General features: G+C 39.7%; 1 protein-coding gene across 1 annotated transcript; it reads left to right on the plus strand.

Annotated features, from left to right (window-relative positions):
• Nucleotides 1-249: 249 nt before the first annotated feature.
• leo1 (LEO1 homolog, Paf1/RNA polymerase II complex component) lies at nucleotides 250-18,517 on the plus strand. Its single transcript, XM_043677386.2, has 12 exons — nucleotides 250-398; nucleotides 2,466-3,233; nucleotides 4,602-4,703; nucleotides 4,834-4,925; nucleotides 6,090-6,235; nucleotides 8,100-8,184; nucleotides 8,350-8,444; nucleotides 10,160-10,294; nucleotides 11,410-11,545; nucleotides 11,731-11,917; nucleotides 16,512-16,609; nucleotides 18,261-18,517. Exons 1-12 carry the CDS (start codon nucleotides 341-343, stop codon nucleotides 18,363-18,365), a joined length of 2,007 nt encoding a protein of 668 aa, XP_043533321.1. The 5' UTR covers nucleotides 250-340; the 3' UTR covers nucleotides 18,366-18,517.
• Nucleotides 18,518-23,564: the final 5,047 nt, after the last annotated feature.

Below are 23,564 nucleotides of genomic sequence, written 5' to 3' on the forward strand. Positions count from 1 at the left end.
CTGCAGTGCCCTCAATGTCCCCTATGACTGGGAGGGGAAATCTGCCTGCAGCGCCCCACGGCGGGTGGGAGGAGAATCTGCCTCCAGCCCCCCACGTCCCGGTGGCTGGGAAGGAAATCTGCCCGCAACGCCGCCCGGCGGCTGGGAGGAGAAACTCCCTGCAGTGCCCCTGGCGGCTGGGAGGGGAACTCTGCCGGCAGCGCCATCCGGCGGCTGGGAGGTTTCCCGAACCACTTCTCCTTCCTGCGCACAGGTTGGCTAACTCACGCGTTGCCGCGCGACGGATGTCGTAAAGTGATGCCGCCATTTGTGACAGCCGCTGTCTTTGCGACTGGGCAAGATGGCGGATATGTCGGATCTGTTTGGGAGTGATGCGGAGAGTGAGGCCGATCAGAAAGGTAACAGCAACCCGGGGGAATGTGTCTGAAGAGCGGGGTGTGTAACCAGCTCCGAACTGAAGAGGTTTATATTCCCCTGGTGATGCTCTCAGGTTCCTGATGGAGACGTGTGGACACCAGTTTGTTGTCTCTTTGCTGATTGGGGCCCTGTTTGGATCTGAATCTCCGCAGGAACCTGGGACCATTCGCCCAGAATCTCCCTCTCGCTGAAGTGACTCAATCTGATCCGATCTCAGTTGTCAACAGAATCAAAAAGAGCGACGAAAGTTGGAGTTTTATCATTAACCCGTGGTCCAGCTGCTGCCCATTTCCACTGGACACATCTTATTCCCATCTGGATGGGGTTTGCAGGCAGCAGGGCCGGCCATCAGCTGTAAGGCTTACACACAATGTATCTATAGAATCCCTGCAATGTGGATACAGGTCATTCAGCCCATCGAGTCCACACCACCCTGACCCCCCCTCACTCTACCCCCACAACACACTCTACGCCCCCCCCCCCACTCTCTACTCCCCTCTACCCCCCCACACTCTACTCCCCTCTACCCCTGTAACTCTGCATGTCCCATGGCCTGTTCGCCTAATCAGCGCATCTTTGGACTCAGAGGAAACCACAGCACCCGGAGGAAACTCACATAGACACGGGGAGAATGTGCAAACTCCACGCAGACAGATAGTCACCCTGAGGCTGGAATTGAACCCGGGTCCCTGGTGCTGTGAGGCAGCAGTGCTGACCACTGAGCCACCATGCCACCTCTTGATTTGTGTTAAAGATCTGTAACAAAAGTAGCTCTGTGTTCATCATACATTTTACAAAAGGATAGTCTCTTCTATTCTGCAAGCTATTCATTAAATGTGGGCTAACATACAGATTTGGACTGCGCGTTCCTAGACTTTGTAATATTTTTATGGTGAAGTGCGAAAAGCCATCCCCCCCCCCACCCATCCAATTAAAAATATCCAATTTTCCTGTTAAATTGAGAGCAGAAGAACTGAGTGAGAATTAAAAGGTGACATGGGCACAGCTGCCAACTAATTGTAGTAATGGGTTGACTATCTAGAGAGAACGTGAGGACATCATGAAGGGCTTATGCTTGAAATTTTGACTCTTCTGCTCCTTGGATGCTGCCTGACTTGCTGTGCTTTTCCAGCGCCACACTTTTCAACTTCCTAGAGACCATGTTTTCAAATCTTACTATCATTCCAAAACTGAATTCAACTAATTTGATTGTTTTCAAGCTAGTAGCAGGCAAACCTGCCATAAATGCTGCTGTATTGATAAAATCCAATCAGTTCACTGATATTTTCCAGTAATATCTTGTGCTTGAATTCAACTATAAGGTTGATTTTTTTAAGGCTAATAGAATGGTAGAGTAGCATAGCAGTAGTGTGTTTACCTCTGAGCCAGGAGGCCGGGGTAAATGGGTTTTTTTCCTAGGAGTCTGCTGACACTGTGGCTTTTATGCCAGCAGCCTTTTTGGAGAGACTTTCTCATCTTGTTTTAACATTCTTCATTGTTATAGTGTTAATCAGTTGATGTCTCTATTTTAGTCTTTTAATATTATGGTGTGGTCCAACTCTTCTGAACATTTTCCCATTGCCAGTTGAGGATAAATGAATGGATGTAAAGGATTTAGTTTTGTTGTACCTACTAACAAGTTACCTGTGGGGAAGGGGTAGTGTTGAAAATAATTCAGCCTATCTATTTTAATCTAAAGTATTTACACAGTGGGGGCACAGTTTCTTTATGTTGAGGATGTGGAAGGACTTTGTGTGTTTTGTGAAATTTTTGGCTTGTACAATGATGGAAATGCTTGTCATTCTTGTATGGTGCTTCTCCAGATGTGTTGAGGCTGTATTGTTTGTGATTTATGCTTCCAGGTTTTAAGAACATATGAAAACAATGACAAGACCCAGATAGCCTGCCCATTTGTTCTGCTGCTTCATAGTTTTACATGCAGTTTTATTGAAATACTAACATATTAATGTCACAATTTCTTTAATGTGAGTATGGAACAAGGATGGACACTAAACTAGATTCATCACATTGATTTGTTTGTTCCACAGATTTTGACTCTGGATCTGCATCAGGCTCTGAGTCAGAGGTGGAACAAGCAGCATCAGAAAGCAATCCTTCAGGAAGTGAGAGCGAAAGGGATGATGGGAATGAAGATGAAGATGGGAGAGAGAATGCAAAGCCTAGCAATAAAGAGTTATTTGGCGAGGACAGTGAAGATGAAGAGCAGTCAAGGCACAGTGGGAGCGATGACAGATCTGATAACCAGTCCATCGTTTCTGGGCACTCTGATCAAGATGATGTTCAGCATTCAGAGACAGAACAACAAAGTGGCTCTGAAGAACAACAGTTTGACAATGATGATGACGACAATCGTTCTGATGCGGGCAGCATGCATTCTGATGCAGGCAGTGTGGGTTCTGATGATGGCAGTGCACAATCTGATGCTGGCAGTGTGCACTCTGACGCTGCAAGTGCACACTCAGATGCTGGTAGTTCCTGTTCTGACGCTGGCAGTGTCCATTCGGATGCTGGTAGCATGCAATCTGATGGCGGCAGTGTACGATCCCAGTCGGAAGCAGGCGTCGTTCACTCAGATGCTGGCAGCGCCCATTCCCGATCTGATGTTGCCAGTAATCATTCCCACTCCGATGCTGCCAGTAACCAATCGGATGCTGAGCTGTCTGGAAAGGAAGTGCATTCTGAGAATGAGAAATGGGAGAGAGAGTCCAGAAGTGACCAATCAGATGAAGAGGAAAAATCGCATCATTCAGATGAGGAACAGCACCTTTCAGATGATGAGCAGGAGCATAAATCAGGTAAATTAGTTGGTGTAAATCAGGAATGAACTTGATGTACTTCAGGCCTAGGTCACTCAGGTATCCATTGGGCAGGTTTGTTGAACCATCGGTACCGTCCAACTTAACCTGACTTTTCAGAAAGAACTTTGAGTCATGTTTGTTCGGCATATTGACAGTCAACAGAAGCAACGGTTTTGTTGTATGCTGCTTTCCACTTTCCATCTGTGGCTTCAGGTGATGTTCCACTTTTGCAAAAGAAGATTTGAGACTTCCTAGGTTTTAGCCAAAACCAAGCATATTACTTAATTACTCCCATTTGTAATTGTGTGATCTCAGAAACATTGAGTTTAAATTTCTTTCTGTCTGTCTTTTTAAGAGAATGTTGTATCGTGATAGTGCCATTTGACTTGTCATTCTAAATGCATCCATCAGAGATTCCTGAGGATAAATAAAATAGCGAACCTGCATGTGGAAGTCCAAGAGCCAGTACTTGTATTTAAAGGGAGGCAGTGGTGTGGTGGTAATTACCCTGAATGAACAAGTTTAAAGTTTTTGGGCACAGGTTCTAATCATCCGTGGTGGCTGTGTTCTAAAATTCAATTAGTTAATGAAAAGCCAGACTCAGTAACAGTGACCATGAACCATTGTCAGTTGTCACAAACAAAAAGTCTATCTGGTTTGTTAATGTCCTTTGGGGAAGGAAATCTGCTGTCTGTACCTGGTCAGAGTGACATGTGACACCAGATTGATAGTATGTGGTTGACACATAAATGGCCCCTGAATTAACCTGGCATACTAATCAATCACATCAAACCATGAGAGTGCAAAAGGAGCAAAACTGAATGGACCATCCAGCATCAGCTCAAACATTGGAAGTGAAATATCACAGTTACCTCTGTTGCCAAGCCATACAGCATCCTGACTTGGAACTGTATCACCCGCCACTGTTGCTGAGTCAAAATTCTGAAACTCCCTTCTTAGCAGCACTGTGAATGTACCTATAGCACTACCTCCTCAAGGTCAGTTAGGGAATGGCAGTAAATGGTGACCCAGCCAGTGATGATTGCATCACATGAAAGAATTTTTTAAAATTGAGATAATCTCAGTTTATTAGAATGCACCTAATGGAAAAATTCTGTATCTTTCATTCCAAATGGAACACTAGATACATTAATCAATTTTTTTTTCAAAACTGTTCATAGTTTTAATATGTGCAATCTCACGTTTTGGAAGAATCGCTCTGTGAATTTGATAGTGAGTGGTCCTGCTCTTGTTATTGCTTCTACATTGAACTTCCATGACAGTATAAGGAAGGTGAGAATCAATATCAATAAGTTTCTAAATCAAATGCTTGCTTTTTTATATTGTTCTCAATTCCCATTTCAGTTTCTGCAAGAGGCAGTGACAGTGAAGATGATGTCATTAGACAAAAGTCAAGGAAAGCAATTGCTTCAGATTCTGATTCTGACAGTGATGTAAAAGACAAAGGTATCGTTCTGTTTTAAAGAAAATGTTCACAAATGGTCGATACTTTAAGAACTAAATAATACTTTTATGTTGGTGTTATAAGCTAAAAACCATTGTGCAATATTTTCATAAATATTCAACTGTACTGCAGATAAAATAGAAGGGGATGATCTCTTTGGAGGTGCAGATGATATTTCGTCTGACAGCGAAGGTGAAAAGCCTCCCACTCCAGGCCAACCAATTGTAAGTGTTTGTTAAACGTTTCCAGTAAGTCGGGTTTTCCATCACAGCCACTGATGCAGAAACTAGAGAACTTTAAGTTGAATTTCCTCAAATTTAATTTAAATGGTTTTCAGATTTTGAGTTTTAAAGTTAGGCTAAGCAACATTGAAATCATGTATCGAATCATGCAGAATATACAACACAGAAGTAAGCTATTTATTTAGTCTAATCAATACATGCACAATACGGTGCTCTATTCAAATTTCCTCACACCTCCCTCATTTAAATCTATCATATTGCTCCGTATTGCCTTCTCCTATGTAAACATATCTTGCTTTTCCTCAAATGCATCAACACTGTTCATCTCAGCTACTGTCTGTTGTAGTAAGTTTCACATTGCCTGCATTCCAGAGTAAAGAATCTGAATTTCCAAATTGATTTTTTTGGTGACTATCTTAGAATTATGGTCTCTGGTTTCGCCATTCTCCACAAGTGGAAACATTCTGTGTCTACTTTGATTAAAACCTTCTGTAACTTTAAAATGAAATGCATAACTGCATTGAAGGAGAACTGGTTGGATTGCATAGAAAGGAAAGTAAGCAAGATATTGGTAGGCCAGATTATTTATACAGGAATTAATAGATTTCCTTCCCAAAAGGATATCAGTGAACTCTGAGTGCTTCATGGCCACAGTTTCTGATACTACATTTTATTTTCCAGAACGTAAACAACAAATAATTAAATTTAAATTGCTTGGAACAAAATGAATTCATTCCTTTGGATCGTTAGCCCACATTTATGGATTACTAGTCCAGTAATGTAACCACTGTGCTACTCTACCTTTATTAACACTTCATGAGGCTGTGGGATAAACACTCCTTCAATAGCCATAACTACTTTCATGCCAGACAATAGGATAAGCCTGTCCCTTACAGCATCAGATATTTATGGAGTTCCAGAAGCAGTATGATAAGGGGTTGGGCCACTCACATGTCACCGATAAGAATATTTGGCTGAACGTCTGCCCAGAATTTCTGGCCTCCCCTTTCTTGGACCTTATGAAATGGAGTTTAAGTCCTGCATTCATCTGACGTGGGGCAAACAGTATAACTACTAAACCAAGGGTCTGATCGATATTTTGTTTGCTTCTACTTTTACCGCTTAATGATTTACTTTTTACTTTAGGATGAGTATGGCATGGATCAGGAACATCAAGAAGAAGAACCAATCCCAGAAACTCGGATAGAAGTAGAGATTCCAAAAGTGAACACCGATTTAGGAAATGACCTGTATTTTGTTAAACTGCCTAACTTTCTTAGTGTGGAGCCCAGGTACTTCAGACCCATATGTTGACGACATCTTGAATATTAGTATGATTGTACAGGCCACATTGATTAATTCACAGCAGAGATACAAAGAACTGTTTGCCCCCTCTCAGCACATCCATAAATGCATTGTTCAGGAACTTGCTTCCCCCACTAGTCTATTCAGAAATCTATTCGACATGTTGTGTAAAGAAGGACTTGTGTCTTAGTTGCCTCCTTTTAAGTGAATATCTTCACTTTATTTATTCTGTCATTTGATGATTTGGATCAGTCTTCCAGCTGTTCTTTTGGTTTGGCTCCAGGCTTGATTGGCAAGCAAAACTGTCAGAGAGACCATGCTATAACATGGTCCATAAGAGCAGGGTTTGTCCAGTTAGCCCCTCAAGTCCCTCTTGTGCCAATCATTGAGATCATGGCCAATCTTCAGGCCTATCTTCTTCTGTCAGATTTGCCCCATATCCCTTAATACGTTGGTAATGTACAACTAACCTAATCTTAGATTTGAAATAAACTGTTGATCTAGCACCAGTTTCCTTTTGCAGAAGTGCATTTCAATCTTGTACTACTCTTTTATATGTATAAGTGTTTTTTAGTTTATCTCCTGAAAGGTATTTTTAATAGCTATACTATCTAGTCCCAGACACCCTCCCCAACATAAGAATACATTTTCTCTATGTGCCACTCTGCTGCCCTTAATAACTTGAAAACTTTGACCAGATCACCTTTTAATCTCCTTACTTTCAGGTAATAAACTCTAATTTTTATAGTCTCTCCTTGTAAATCAGGTTAATGCCGTAAAAAGAAACTGTGCTGCATTTCATTCTAGGCCAAGATACCTTTTTCAGTTGAGGTGCCCAGAACTGCTCTTCATTCACCAGCTGTGGTTTCACCATGGATTCATATAGCAGTAGCATAACTTTTACCTCCGTGGTTATTTTAGTATCATTATGTTGTTACATTTTAATTTTGTGTACACCTTCCAAAGCTTTTTGGTCCTTCAGTACTCCTCATCTTCAGCATTTAGAAAGTACTCTGTAAATGGATGATCTCACTTTTGCCCACATTAAAACCCATTGCCCATTCAGTTAATCACAATTAGCTTTTTATAATTTTCACTCATTGCTAGCTTTCTTTGTGTCATTTAGATTTGAATCCTTTCTTTCTTATCATCCAATTTGAGTCTCTGACCATCATCCTTATGTAAAGCAGTGCCAGAAAAGTACAAAGTGTGGTCCTACTCCCTCTAGCTTGCATTCTGCTGATTTGGCCGTTGAATCAGGAGAATAAACTCCCACTCTAGAGACTTAAGTGCGTAATCCAGACCCTTAAAGTACTAGTTTTGGACCCACTTTTCTCTGTCACAGACTGAAGATAAAATTCACTCATATTATGATTGCTGATACCTATGGGCACCTTCACTTCAACTAATGAATTAATTCTCTTATCAAGGTACAGGTATAGCTGGTGAGACAAGTAAAGTATGCGATCAAACATTTCCTTTGTTAAATTACATTGATTAATGGCAGGTATACTTTGGTCATTTTTTAAAAAAAATTATATATACCACAAAACTGCTTTTGTGATAAATGTTAAAACTTAGTTCTCAACTTGTTGACTAGCTGTTAAATTATTTATATTTTGGTTTGCTGTGTGTCCAACTGTTAGCTGAAATCATTAGCTTCTGGTGTATTCTACATCATTACCTGGGCTAGGCAGACTAGCTTGGTAGGTTTGTGACATCCTTTCTAAATTTGTATAGAATACACCAGGAGTATTCATAGCAATCTTGTTTGAGAAAATACTATAGTAGTCATGGCCACTTGTAGTCAGTTTTCAAATTACAAACTTTTTGTATGGGTTTCTGTTTTAGACCATTCGATCCCCAGTACTATGAAGATGAATTTGAAGATGAGGAAATGTTGGATGAAGAAGGAAGAACCAGGCTTAAATTAAAGGTAGTATCTACTCCATAGGATGACTATTAAACTCAGCTGAGAACTAAGATCTTGTTGCATGTCCTTTGTTTCGAACGATGGCAGAAGTTGTTATTATACTTTCTCAATAAGATAGTACCATGGACATTGACATCTTCAAAGTGAACTTTTACTCTCTGGTCTTAGGTTGAAAACACAATTCGCTGGCGAGTACGCAAAGATGAAGACGGAAATGAAACTCGCGAAAGTAATGCTCGAATAGTAAAATGGTCAGATGGAAGGTTGGTAATATTTGTTATAAATAAAATGTGAATGACCAAGGTTATAGAAGCTGAAAGACAATTTTCTAATGCATTTTACATTTTAATATATTCTGATTTGTCATGAGGACCTTGATTTAAGTTTGCTAACAATTTGTTGCATATCCATGAGAAATCACCAGCATTGATGGTCATGATCCTAGCAATGTAGAAGGAGTGCTACTTTAAAAGTAAATATAAATGTGGGCGTTCATGTATGTATACAATAATGCATTTGTGGTAAAGAATGGGTGACAAAGAGACAAGTATTTTGAATGTCTGCTGTTGACATTGTGTCTACCATCAGTAGGGACATGTTATGGAGCCTCTTAAAAAAGAATGCACTTACAGAAAATGTGAACCTGATGGGGCACACCCACCAGATATATGTGTTTACTTTTGAGAGCCCCAGTTTATACTGCTTATTTTCAGAGCTCTGAAATCATGTGGGGTCAACATAAGAACCTAAAAGCATGTACAGAACTCTGCTCATCAGTTAGTACGTGTTGTAAAGTTAACAAACAGGCATTGAAAAGAAAAGACTATTCCAGTCATACAAACTAAGTTGTGTTCAAGGTGATCACTAGGGCTTTTTATATTCATTTATATTTAAGGATTTGGCTTTATGTGTTGTTTCTGAAACTGCCTTTCATAACTATTAAACATAAATCCATTACTAAATTTGACAAAGTACCAAGCAATTTTTAAGATTATCTTGAAGCAGTAATATTATCATGCAAATTTAATTACTTTTCAGTTACCATGAGCTTATTTTGGGGTCCTAACAGAACTGCTTTGTGAGTGTATTCTTCCCACTTAAGAATTTTGACACAAGAGCAGCGTTGCTGTCTGAATATCGTAATAATAAATTCAGTTAGGAATATGTGAACAAGAGTAGACCTGCTTCACCATTAAAGAGACCATGGTACATCTGAATCTCTAGCTTCAACGATCTTCCCATTTTTTGTGCTTATTGTACAAATATTTATTAATCTCCAATTTCAAACTACCAATTGAGCTGACATTGTCTGTTGTGGGAGGGAGTTCCATAATTTACCACCCTGTGCATTCCTTGGGTTATGGTTAAGTGTATCTTGTGGTTCAGCCAGTTGATTCACTGAAATGTTGTACTGTACATTGGGGTTTTGGGGGAGTCTGAAGAAGAGTTGGGGATGAGTAGGAATTCCCAATTCTAATTCCTTTGCTGGAGAATGTACTTTGATCAGTGAGCAGGCAGCTATGTTAAATGGAATTCAGCTCATTCAGCCACTTTGCCACACTGAGTTCTCATGTTTATTACAGAGTAGTATTGATGGATTTCGTTCTCATTATTTGATCATGTAATGATGTGCAGTGTTCTGGAACCTAACTGAAAGGTGGCATAGAAACAACTGTATTTTGAAACACCGGCAAGATTTTTGTTATTGTTTTGTTGAGCTTGAATTACATAGATATCTGATATAGGCAAGTTCTTAAAACAAGTTGGTTCAAGGTTATTAGGAACCACGACATAGTGTAAATATGTAGTCTGCCTCAATTGCCTGAATAAAATTTTTGAACTCATAACTGACTCCTTAAAGAATTCTTGTGATGAAGTTCAATGACCTGTGAGTTTCTGAATTTCATTTAAAGACACAGAAGTCAACATGTTTTTGCAGTTGACATGCAAATAATGATAGTTTCTTTTATTATTGTAGTATGTCCTTGCATCTTGGAAATGAAGTTTTTGATGTCTACAAAGCTCCACTTCAAGGGGATCATAACCATCTATTTATTCGACAGGGAACTGGTTTGCAAGGTCAGGCAGTCTTCAAAACCAAACTTACTTTCAGGTACGTTGAACCCTCAGGAATTGAAAATACAGGTCTGATGTTTAATAAACCGTAGTGAAAACATGTGTAACACACCAGGCCCTTCTCAAAAGGATGCTTATGTTTGGTAGTAATATTTGTGACTATAAACCTATTTTTGAAAAAAGGCTACTCTTGCAGTGGAAGCTTATGAAAGGCTTTATGGAAATGGCCTGAAACACTGTCAGTTCTAGTTCTCAAATCTAAGCTGATTCAATGCCAGTGTTACTTTTTATGGTAAACTGTGCAAATTCAAGAAAGCAAATGTTTCCTTCATGGGGCCTATTAAAGAAATTGAGTCAACGTTTTTGTTTATCAAAAATAATATTTCTGTAGTATCACAAAAGTTGCGACCTTAGTCATGAGCCAGGTTTGAAGTGCAGAGGAAGTTGCTGAAGGTCTTCTGTGCGTGCTCAAGTGCCCTCTTCTGGTATGTGACCTTTAACTGGTATTGGCAGGCTCTTTGACTGAACATTGGATCCCAGCTGATCCTTTTCTCACCTGAAAATAGGGTGAATAATCAGTCTTTTTTTCCCAGAGTGGAAATGTCAAATACTAGGGGGTGTAGGTTTAATGTGAGAGGGGGAAAGTTAAAAAGAGATGTGCAAGGCAGATTTTGTACACAGAGGGTAGTAGGTGCCTGGAATATGCTGCCAGGGGAAATGGTAGAAGGAGACAGGATGGCAACATTTAAGAAGCATTTCGAAAGACACATGAACAAATTTAGACAGATATGTGAATAGCCAGGGAATAGAGGAATATGGCCCATATGCAGGAAAATTGGATTACTTAGAATGATGTCATGGTTGGTACAGACAGGTGAACAAAAGAACCTGTCCTATGTTCCAAATTAAATGCACTTTACAGATGATAGCCAGTGGATTATTAGAGTAAATGGTTATTTTTCTCTCTCTGAAGCCAACTGTGATGCCCTAATTCTATCTCATCTAAAATCAGTAGCTCACTGAGTTTGCATCATGCTGCATGGCATATTTATACTGAAGACTTAAAAAATAAATGGAATAGTTTTTATGATAAATATGGCCTTTTTACAAAAGATGTTAGGACTAAGTCATCTTTATCTGAATGTATCACAGGCCTCACTCTACGGACAGTGCAACTCACAGGAAGATGACCCTGTCTCTTGCAGACAGGTGTTCAAAAACACAAAAGATTCGAATCCTTCCCATGGCTGGTAGAGATCCGGAATCCCAGCGTTCTGAAATGATAAAGGTAGATGAATCTTAGTGAGAACTATTGGAAAGTATTGAAATGGAGGTACATTGTCTTAAAAGCATTTACATATATGGAACAATAGTTAGTTATCAATGGAGTAAATTTCTGCGTGTGCATTCGTGACTACTCAGAATCACTTTGAAGTGAGGTAGAAATGTAAAAGCGTATTTTGATTTTGACAGAAAGAGGAGGAGCGTCTAAAAGCTTCTATTCGAAGAGAGTCTCAGCAGCGCAGAATGAGAGAAAAGCAGAGTCAGAGAGGCCTTAGCTCCTCTTACCTGGAACCTGATCGGTACGATGAGGAGGAAGAAGGTGATGAGACCATCAGCCTTGCAGCCATCAAGAACAAATACAAGGGAGGGGTTAGAGGTAAGGAACATGATCGAGATCTTTGTGTACAGATCAGTTTGTTCTCACAGAACAATAAAGCATCGTTCAGTTACGAAATTTCCTTTCATATCACCACTGTGATTCTTTTCTACTGCAAAAAACAGTAATTTTGTGAATGTTATTTTAATTTTTTTACTTGAAGTATTACACCAGCTTGTATGAATAGTTAGTGTGTCCAAGTAGAATTGTAGATGATGCAAATCCTATCTTAGTTTATGAGTCTTGAACCCCCAATTACAAATGTGAAATAAATCTAGATTATTTTTAAATACCATGTATTACTTTCACCGCTAAAGTTAATAAATGTGTAAAGGTGTAAAAAAAAAATTGTTTCAAATGAAACAGCAGAAAGAAATTGCAGGAGCGCGTGGCTAATTTAGTTTCATTCTCGTCAGCAATTGTGGGATGAAAGGAAATGTTCAGCCATTTTAAAAGCAGGATTCCTACTCCCACTTTCCATGCTTAGCTTACTGAGATGCTTTCTTGTTTTGGTGTTAGTGTCATTTTGATAAAAATAGCAGACAAGGATATATAACTAAATTAAGTCATTTTAGTGATTTGACATTGACAATTGATATTCTACTGCTGAAAAGCTGAATGTAACAATTCTGATATTTCTGAAAGGTTTGCATTGAAATTTTCAAATGAGCTTGTGGCAACAGGCTGAAAATTACAATGCAGCAATTACTAACTTCTTCTGCCCCCTTTCCCCCCCCCCCCCCCCCCGGCTCTGTGTGTGATTTTAAGACAAGCCACAGTTGAATTCCAATGCCCTATCTAGTTCCCTGGTGCGATTTTGCTTTTCCACTATCTTGAGTGCTTATGACCCAATGAAACAGATTATTGATTGGTGAAGCCAGTAGTTTTTAAAGGGATTGCTGCAGACTGGGCAGAAAAGTAATGAAATAAAAATATTTCCTGCCACTAATTTTATGAAGCTGAAAATGTATTGCTGGAACAGCGCAGCAGGTCAGGCAGCATCCAGGGAACAGGAGAATCGACGTTTCGGGCATAAGCCCAACTGGTCCTCCTGGGAGCAGATGCGGCGGAGTCGAAGGAATTGGGAGAATGGGATGGCGTTTTTACAGGGGGCAGGGTGGGAGGAGGTGTAGTCCAGGTAGTTGTGGGAGTCGGTCGGTTTGTAGTAGATGTCCATGTTGATTCGGTCGCCTGAGATAGAAATAGAAAGGTCGAGGAAGGGGGGGGAGGAATCTGAGACTGTCCAGGTGAATTTGAGCTCGGGGTGGAAGGTGTTGGTGAAGTGGATGAACTGTTCAACCTCCTCGTGGGAGCACGAGGCGGCGCCGATACAGTCATCGATGTAGCAGAGGAAAAGGTGGGGGGTGGGGCCAGTGTAGTTGCGGAAGATGGACTGTTCCACATATCCTACGAAGAGGCAGGCATAGCTGGGGTGCATGCGGGTGCCCATGGCTACTCCTTTCGTTTGGAGGAAGTGGGAGGATTGGAAAACACCATCCCGTTCTCCCAATTCCTTCAACTCCGCCGCATCTGCTCCCAGGAGGACCAGTTCCATAAATGTACAACCCAGATGGCCTCCTTCTTCAAGGACCGCAATTTCCCCCCCGACGTGGTCGACGATGCCCTCCACCGCATCTCTTCCACTTCCCGCTCCTCCGCCCTTGAGCCCCGCCCCTCCAACCGCCACCAGGACAGAACCCCACTGGTCCTCACCTACCACCCCACCAATCTCCATGTACAGCGCATCATCCGCCGTCATTTCCGCCACCGCCAAACGGACCCCTCCACCAAGGATATATTTCCCTCCCCTCCCCTATCACTCCCTCCGTAAAGACCACTCCCTACTTGACTCCCTCGTCAGATCCACACCCCCCACCAACCCAACCTCCACTCCCGGCACCTTCCCCTGCAACCGCAGGAGGTGCAAGACTTGCGCTCACACCTCCCCCCTCACCTCCCTCCAAGGCCCCAAAGGAAACTTCCATATCCGCCACAGATTCACCTGCAACTCCACACACATCATCTATTGCATCCTCTGCACCCGATGTGGCCTCCTCTATATTGGGGAGACAGGCCGGCTACTTGCGGAGCGTTTCAGAGAACACCTCTGGGACACCCGGACCAACCAACCCAACCACCCTGTGGCTCAACACTTCAACTCCCCCTCCCACTCCACCTAGGATATGCAGGTCTTTGGACTCCTCCATCGCCAGACCACAACAACACGACGGTTGGAGGAAGAGCGCCTCATCTTCCGCCTAGGAAACCTCCAACCACAAGGGATGAACTCGGATTTCACCAGTTTCCTCATTTCCCCTCCCCCCACCTTGTCTCAGTCAAATCCATCGAATTCAGCACCGCCTTCCTAACCTACAATTTTCTTCCTGACCTCTCCACCCCCACCCCAATCTGACCTATCACCCTCACCTTGACCTCTTTCCACCTATCACATTTCCGACGCCCCTCCCCCAAGTCCCTCCTCCCTACCTTTTATCTTAGCCTGCTGGACAAACTTTCCTCATTCCTGAAGAAGGGCTTATGCCCGAAACGTCGATTCTCCTGTTCTCTGGATGCTGCCTGACCTGCTGCGCTGTTCCAGCAACACATTTTCAGCTCTGATCTCCAGCATCTGCAGACCTCACTTTCTCCTCACTAATTTTATGAAGCCAGGAGGAAGCATGAATGGTCATCCAGCACCTCCCACCCAAAAAAAACCTTCCCACTTGCAGCTAGTGGCTGTCTGTCAGTGCTGTAGTGACTCACAGTGTTATTGTAATGAGGCATGACCATGAAAACAGTTCAAATCTCCTATCACATCATTAAGCAAATATAGCAAACATTGTACACACCATCTTCCTCATAATTTGCATGATAATAATGTTTTAATTGAAAACTAATCCATTCCTTGCCAATAATTCTGCTTATACTTGTGTAATAATGTCTTACGATAGAAGACTAAATGTTGCAAGAACATGATAAAAGTAATCATTTTTATCGATACTTCAAAATACAAGTTCTAAGAAACTTGTGTGCTGAAATTATGTTGTATCAGGATGTGAGCATTTCATGCATTCATGTTTAATTTCTTTGTACACAACTTAACCTTAGTCTACTAATAATCAGCAGTGCAATATTACCATGTCAGTAACTAAATGTATTATTAATGGGAGCATATTAAATATATCAGATCAGATCACATTCATATTCAGTTCACATATACACATTTCATTAATTGTAAGGTTGCCTTAGATCTGCACAGCAAACCTGCAAATTTGTCTTTAAAATGTTGTCGGATGTTATGAAGTTGAAGGCATGTACTGTACCTTTGAGAGTGAATGCTGTTCTGAACTGAGAGCTTACAAGCCTCTGTGTATATGACTAGATGGCAGTCGCAGAGTGTACTGGAAAATTGAAAATATGTAACATTTGGCTATGAAATGGATACCTGAGGTTTTGTTGTTGTTTTGACAGCAATTCAAATTTAACCAATCAGTTTAAATTATGCTCCAGGATACAAAAACTCAATCGAGTTTGAATTTATTGTTTTACCAACATCGAACCAATGAGACGATCCGATGTTGAGAGTTTAAAAATGCAGGTATTTTGAAAATTGCAGAGAGAGCACTGCCATCGAGAGAGACCCAAGAAATTAGGAAACACTGTCTATCAAAGGGACCTTTTCATATGAAACATACTCGCAGTAAAAAGAAAGAAGACGACCAGGGAATTCAACAGCTGGACAAGTAAAGTCCCAGAAGAAGACAGCTGTTGTGTGGTTTTAAAATTAAGTTGATGTAATTTTAATAAATGTCTTATTGGAACAGCATATTGTTATAGAATTGGAGGCAGGTAATAAGCAGATATGAGAAAGGGGGGCTTAGAGTTTTGAATAATTGTTTTTTAATGTTCACTTTTAGAGTTAAAAAACATTGATATTATTTTCTTTAAGCCAGTCGAATTTGGGAATTTTCTGTAACTCATATTTTAACAGATTATGTGGTAAAGCGAGCTTTTCTGGGTGTTTGGTTTAATTAACAGAAGGGTTCACCTCTGTGTCGTATCAGATGCAAGTAAGATCATCATTGATTTAAGTCATGACCAGCATCTGCAGACCTCATTTTCTCTTCAGCTTCATAGAGTGCATGGCTAAGAAATGCGCTTGGAGAGGTATGGCTATATGAAATGTGAAGGAGAATGGAATAAACCAGGTCACAGAAATTGACAAAGAGGAAAAGAAAATAAGAACATATTCAATTATCAGACTGGAAGCAGAGAGCTAGGTGTGACATGGTTAGGTTGTAGGCTATCAGTTGATTTGGAAAAGGTTAAGAGCTGGACCTTTTTTTGACAGGGGGTTTGCCTTCAGATAATCATGGAATGGAAAAGTTTCTCAGTAAGTGAAAAAGTGAAGTGTCAATTTGAAGTCAGTGACAGTAAAGACTAATTTGGGAGCCAGTGGAGGAGAAAAGAACCAGATGAATAGCAATGAATCGTATGTGGGAAGACTGGAGTTTGAAGCAAAAAAAATGTAGTTTCATTCAGAGGAAGGTGTCATGAGAATCTGGTTTAATTTGCATAATTTTATATCTTTCAGAGGAGCGTGCTCGGATTTATTCCTCAGACAGTGATGAGGGATCAGATGATGACAAAGCACAGAGGCTCCTAAAAGCCAAGAAACTTGATAGTGATGAGGTTTGTACTGTAAAATTGTATGTAAAATGCAAATAGAAATTTTCAATAATGTGAGAAACATGATGCCCATCTCTGTGCCACCAACTGATTTTTGTCCAAAAATATTGACCAAACATTTGAGGCCAATCGTCATATTTTTAAAACAAAAACAGAAATTGCTGGAAAAAAACTCAGCATGTCAGACAGCATCTGTGGAGAGAAAGCAGAATTAACATTGTGGGTCCAGTGACCCTTTCTGATTTCCAGCATCCGCAGTTCGTTTGTTTTTTTTGTTATATTTTTACATTTCGGTTGTTCAGGTTTCTGTGGATGGTAAGTAGATGAATTTCTATCAAGCCAAAATGGATAAACTATCTGAAAATTTGTAAACCCGGTTTTGAATTTGATATATAATGTTTATGAGAATATCTTTTATAAATTGTTATATATCAATATATACATTGACCATTGATGCCGCAGAGTATTATCTTACTAGAAAATTGTCAATATAATTTCAAATTCAGGCATGTGTATGAGAGTTTATCCCTTCGTTGAAAAAAATTGAATTTTGATAGTCTGTTGAATGTTTACTGACTGGATTGGTGGACCTTATGACTGTCTTTCAAATGAGTGAAATTTGAGGTTTGAGAATCCTTGGTAGTTTGCTATATTATGTGATCATTGCTTTTTTAAAAATTTGGTTGTTAACAATTCTATTTTGAGTTGGGGAAGAGAGGAAATTGACCAAGAGCTGACATTTTCTTTGAGAACCTGTTTCCTACTTGCATAATCTATGATTTTAGTTTTGGATGAGTGGTTGGCGCAAATGCTCTCCCATTATAGCCGGAGAACAGAAGCATGAAGGTGGGAAGATGGTGAGGGGGAACCACATAGCATACAATTGTATAAACCAACAATGTGCAAACATTGTAAATTTTGACTTTGAAAGAAGCATCAATGGGTTATGATGGCTTTAACTTATGCAAAATATTGAACCTGATTTATTCAGGAAGTTGGATTTTTAAAAATGTATTCTATTAAACAGTACCTATTTCAAGAGATTTTAAGTTATTTTATGAAATAGATTTTAGCTCTATTTAATAATTTTTTAAAAATTCAAACTCTCTTACTTGGTAGCTGTCATTGTTTGTGTTGTCACACTTTGCAAGGCAGTTGAAACTAGCAGGAATTGCTTGGGTACCATCCGAGTTTCTCAAGAATGTCTGTCTTCAGGATTTCCTAACGAGGCAGTAAGCAGCACGTGTACTAATAACTTAACACATTGGAAAGCCAATAGTGGCAGATCCCAGGTGGAGCTGCAATGTTCAGGCTTAACCCATGTTTTCTATTGTAAGGACTCTGTGTCTTCTCCAAACATAAAGCTGTTTGTTGCAAGGTTTGTGATATCAAACCTACAGCTCAGCAAGCAAACCTACACCCCATAAAGCTGTTTGATCACATGTTTGGCTATAGAAACGATCTGTTTGTTGGTTCTTTTCATGAGGTAATTCACTGATGTGCATCATTAACTCAGAAAATTCTTTACAAAATCAAGTTACTGTTTGCGTATATAAACTTGAAGGATATTTATTCTATGTATTTTCTCTATCCATACTACTACCCCGTCTCTCTCTCTCTCTCTCTCTCTCTCTCCACCCTTTCCCTCATTTAGGAATCTGATCATGCTGGAAAGAGAAAAGCAGAGAATGATGATAAAGGTACCAGCAAAAAGGCGAAGAAGTATGTGATTAGTGATGATGAGGAAGATGATGTGTAAGCTATCCTAAGTGGTTCAGATAGCTTGTATCATTAGGTTGTACAGTTATTTTGTAAGTAACTATGTTGTCTGATTTTTGAAAGATTTTGGTAATCATTTGTACCTTGATGGTCAATGTACCAATTTTCAAAAATAAAAGATTTTTTTAAAAATTGGGTTTCAATTGTTTATCTTTTAGCTGTTAAGTAATTCATCATGACAACACACAAAATCATTTAGTGTGGAAACTAACCATTTGGCCCATTGAATTCACACCGCCTCTGTGAAGAGCATTCATCCAGATTCACTCTCTTACCCTATCCCGGTAACCCTATATTTCTCATGGCTAATCTGCCTGCACATCCCTGGACACTATGGGGCAATTTCAGCATGGTCAATCCACCTAACCTGCATGTCTTTGGACTGAGGGAGGAAACTGGAGCACCCAGAGGAAACCCAGGCTGTTAATGTGAAACAAAATAATGGATTAAGCTGGTTTCCCCATTACAGTGTGGAGAATCATTTGGAAATGAATACACATCAGGACAATGTGACATTAATTGTGTTTAACTTAGCTTTGCTTATGTTTGGTGGGGCAGTATTTTATGTTGGCAAGTTACCAGTTGATCTTTAGCTAAGGAAAAGATTCCTCCCCGTTTGTTTTCCATCCTCTCTCCTCATTCCTGTCTTGCACTGTTTAAGTCTTCTTTCTTTTCTCTGTTATGCCTTTCACATTTTTTTCTGCTCATGTCCAATTCCTTTTCTTAAATCTCTCCTTTTATCCAAAATCTCTCCTTTTACCTAATTTCCTGAGTTCAATAAAATAAGTTTCTGGTGGGACAATCTGGGAAAAAAAATCTCAATTTCTATAAAGCTGAAAAGAATCCTGAGCTGTTGGACTTGACACTAAACATGCCTTGTCACAGGACAGTAATAATTAACAAAGCAAGTGAAATCCAGGTGGGCAGTTTAGGCCGATACTGTCTGGAATTTAGAAGAATGAGGGGAGATAAAATTGAGATATTGAGACGTGGAGCAGATGCTTCCTCTTCTGGGGCATTCTAGGATGAGAGGTCATAGTCTTAGGATAAGAAATAGCAAATTCAAAACACAGCTGAGGAGAATCAACTTCTCCCAAAGGTTGGGAATCTGTGGAATTCCCTTTCCCAAAGTATAGTGGATGCTGGGACAGAGGAAATTTGAGGAGGAGTTAGACAGATTTTTAAATCGGTAATGGGTTGAAGGGATATGGAGAGAAGGCGGGAAAATGGGGATGAGGAGCATACTAGCCATGATCGAATGGCAGAGCGGACTTGATGGGCAGAATGGCCTAATTCTGTTCCTATATTTTATGAACTTATAAGTTGTGTTAAAATGCGACACTTCCCATATCAGATTTTACCTTGTAAATTCTTGTTTGTTTGTCACTGGTGAAAGAGAGCAGAGAAATTTGTGCACTGAAAGGAGGTAACTGTAATAGGGCCCTGATAATATGTATAAAGTGACAGATAGTTCAGAAATAAAATTGGACCCCTATTTTTAAAGTTACCAATAGTACAAGGGACCCAGGATTTGAACAGTGAAAGGTGAATTTAAGTCTAATGTCAGGATTTCTTTACATCTGAGTGGGATAGATTTCTGGGTTGGCAGTACAGATGCAAGATTTGGAACGATTTTTAAAAGGTTGTTTTAAATTGGAGGCCGAGATTTTAATTTTAATTCTTTTGTCAGTGACAAGTATACTATGGAATGTGAAGTGCTGCTGTTTGTGTGGATACACAATTTTAGTTGTGAAGTGTGACTCAAATCCTGACACACTAAAATCTTTTTAATATTACTGCAGCTAAACCGTACAGCAAAAGTTTTTCAAAAAATATTTATGGAATGTGGGTGTCGCTGACTAGGTCCAAAGTTTGTTGCTCATCCTTAATTGGTCTTGAGAGGGAGGTGGTGAGCCATTTCAGAGGGCAGTTAAGAATCAACCAAATAGATGAATGTTCTATGCATTCATTTTGAGGCTTTTAGTTAGAGAAGATGTGAGAGATCAGTACATCAGCATCCCTCATAGCCTCTGCCCTTTTAGCTATGTTTTTGATATTTCCATTCCATTTAAAATTCTGGTTATTGGTGTTACCATAGTGTAGATGACAGAATACTATATAATGGTGTTGGAGGTTTGAGGTGGTGTTATGCATTTTTTTTCATGTTGGAGGTGCCTATCACCTGACATTGCTGTGAATGTTATCTGTCACTGGTCAGTCAAAGCATGAATACAGTTGGTCCTTCTTTTGGCTGGCATGGGCTACTTCATTCTTAGAAAAGTTGTGAATTTGACCTGAATGATGTCGAATGTCAGCAAACAACCTCTGTGATGTGAATTAGGTATTAAGATTTGAATCAGAAGCAAGGGCGAATAAGTCCACCCCTTTCAGATGAGCCTTGATCCTCCAAGTCGATTCTCCTTGGCTCATAGCTCTGATTTAGGTTGTGAATACAAATTGGACTCCAGACTATTGAGCACATGATTTAAGATAATACTCTGAGAGTGCTGCACTTTTGGAGGAGCCATCTTTCTGATGAGAAGCCCCACCCCCATCATTTATACGCAAAAGCTCAAAGATGTGCAAGACAGTTCTCTCGGTATTGTGCTCAACAATTATCCCTCGACCGATTGCTAAAGTAGATGGCCTGATCATTAATCTCATGCTGTTTATACCCAAGTTGGCAACATTTTTGCATTGACTGCACTCTTAGGCAAAATATTTCATTGATTGCAAAGTGCTCCGAGATGTCTCACACTGTGAAAATTACAATACATATGCACGTTGTTTCTTCTGATGTGTCCTAATGAAATAGCTGTAGTTGAGTGTAGCTGAATTCTGGTGCAGTGGAACTGCTACAATCTATGCTAGACTTAACTCTAGATGTGAAATAGGGACAGGATACAAGGACATTTTCTGTTTGTGAGCAGTCCTTCATTAAATTGGATTCCTTAATATAAATTAGAAATGTTTAAAGTTTGCATAGAGTGGTGAGATGAAAAGTACTTCATGTTGTTCAGATCTTTGGACACTGCAGGAAAGGAAATTCATTATCACATTTTGTACTACCCAAAAGGGTGGCATGGTGGCTCAGTGGTTAGCACTGCTGCCTGACAGTGCAAGGGACCCGCGTTCAATTCTAGCCTCGGGCAACTGCCTGTGTGGAGTTTGCACATTCTCCCCATGTCTGCATGGGTTTCCTTTGGGTGCTCCGGTTTCCTCCAACTGTCCAAAGATATGTAGGTTAGGTGAATTGGCCATGCTAAATTATCCATAGTGTTCATGGATGTGTAGGTGAGGTGCATTAGTCAGGGGAAATGTAGAGTAATAAGGTGGGGTAATGGGTCTGGGTGGAATACTCTTCAAAGGATTGATGTGGACTTGGGCCAAGGGGCCTGTTTCCACACTGAAGGGATTCTAATTCTAAAAGTAAGATAAGGGTAACAGGTTAGATTTTCTGACACATAGGGAGCTGTATTTATGGAACGGAACCTCAATTATCCATGAAAATGATGAAGGTTCCTGGGTAGATAATGAGGGAGATTCCTCATGTTGTCTTTCCATGTATGTTTAAATTAGCTTATTATTTTTCACAGTATTTTAAATGCATTCTCCAAATCCACCTGACTGACCTCTGACTGACCTCCCAATCTTAATCACTTCACTAAAATGCTCAGTGCAGCCAAAGTAGGGATACTTGAGCTTTCATTGTATTGTGCTTTGCCTTTTCAGAAAACACAATGAAAACCTTGAAATGTGAACAGATGCATGATTAGTAAAATCTACAGTTGTAGAATAATATTTACAAATCTAAAAAGAGTAAAACATCTTTTATTGATATTTAGCACCAGTACAAGAATGCACTGTATAGGTGGAGTTATCAATGAGAAGGTGAGTTGATTTTATGATACAACTAACTCTTTTGAAAATCCCTGAATAATTACTCTTGACAGATGGCTATACTGTATTGGCCAATGATACAGCAACGGTCATAGAACATTGCAGTCAGTTTTATTTCATCAGTAGTTTCTTGTGAGTATTATATATTCCTCGAATTAACTTCAATACCCCGAGCAGTTAAACACTCAACTCTTGCTTATATTTGTATTAAAATAGCTATTAATTAGTCCTTGTATTCAATAAATAATATTTATAAATAATATTTGAGTATTTACTCCAATTTATTTCAATTGGTTATGTTTACTTTAAAAGAAGACAGTCACTAACAACTTTAACGTTACCAAACTTGAGCAATTGGTTTACAACTTTCATTTATAGTTTTGTACATTATCAGCAGAGATGGCATAGGGTATGCATTTTCCTAATTTTGTAGTTTTATATTGATGATCTAAAGTACAAAGATGAGGCAAAATTCTTGCCAATGATATACTCTGCTCTATAGGTCACAGTCATTATATAGGTGACTGCATTTCCCACAGTCTGAAATTTTAGGTTCATTAGCTCCAAGTTAAAAAGATTTTGGAATAAATGTCAGCAATGTGATTTGCATGTGATCTGTGCTAGATATTGGAACAAAAGTGGATATTTCAGTTGTGCAACAACTTTATAGATTCTGCTCCAAGAGCTTTCTAGATGTCAAGCAACATGTAGTTATTTTATCTGACAAGTCACAAAGAGGCTTTACCCTGATAACATGTGGAACCTGCAATGTGTATTATAACATACCAGAGGGTTTGCTGCATGGTTGTCAGAGTTGAAGGTATCCTTTATTTCAGCAAATGTATGGGTTTTATTTGTGTTTACAACAGCTACTTATTAACCTCAAACTCATTGATTATATGCTGCTTCATTGTATGTACAATTTACATAAATAATACATGTAGTTAACTCTTAACTACCCTTTGAAATGGCCTAGCAAGCCACTCAGTTCAGAGGCAACTAGAGATGGGCATAAATGCTGGCCAACATGATGCCCATGTCCCACATGCGAATAAAAAAGAAAAAAAATATATGAAGTACCTGACACTTTTGTTTCACTTAATTGGAAATATCTTTTGACTCAAATATTGTGAAGGAAACATCTTCTTCCTCTTGTATGACATTCGAATTTAAAGAGTGCAGGCGCACAAATGGAGGCTCATAAGATATTTATCAACAAAAGTCAAACTTTGCTGAGATGGCAAAGTACTTGGGATAGATGTAATTACGGGATTGGTTA

Source organism: Chiloscyllium plagiosum, unplaced genomic scaffold (genome assembly GCF_037043375.1).
Source record: "Chiloscyllium plagiosum isolate Xiang-an unplaced genomic scaffold, Cpla_swu_hap1 HiC_scaffold_39, whole genome shotgun sequence".
Taxonomy (NCBI): Eukaryota; Metazoa; Chordata; class Chondrichthyes; order Orectolobiformes; family Hemiscylliidae; genus Chiloscyllium; species Chiloscyllium plagiosum.

What these genes read in the sequence shown, in the direction of transcription:
- leo1 (XM_043677386.2), top strand. Translation starts at nt 341, where the DNA reads ATGGCGGATATGTCGGATCTGTTTGGGAGTGATGCGGAGAGTGAGGCC. An exon ending in GAGTGAGGCCGATCAGAAAG is followed by an intron (nt 399 to 2,465) that starts GTAACAGCAACC and finishes TTTGTTCCACAG; the next exon opens with ATTTTGACTCTGGATCTGCA. An exon ending in GTAAAATGGTCAGATGGAAG is followed by an intron (nt 8,445 to 10,159) that starts GTTGGTAATATT and finishes TTATTATTGTAG; the next exon opens with TATGTCCTTGCATCTTGGAA.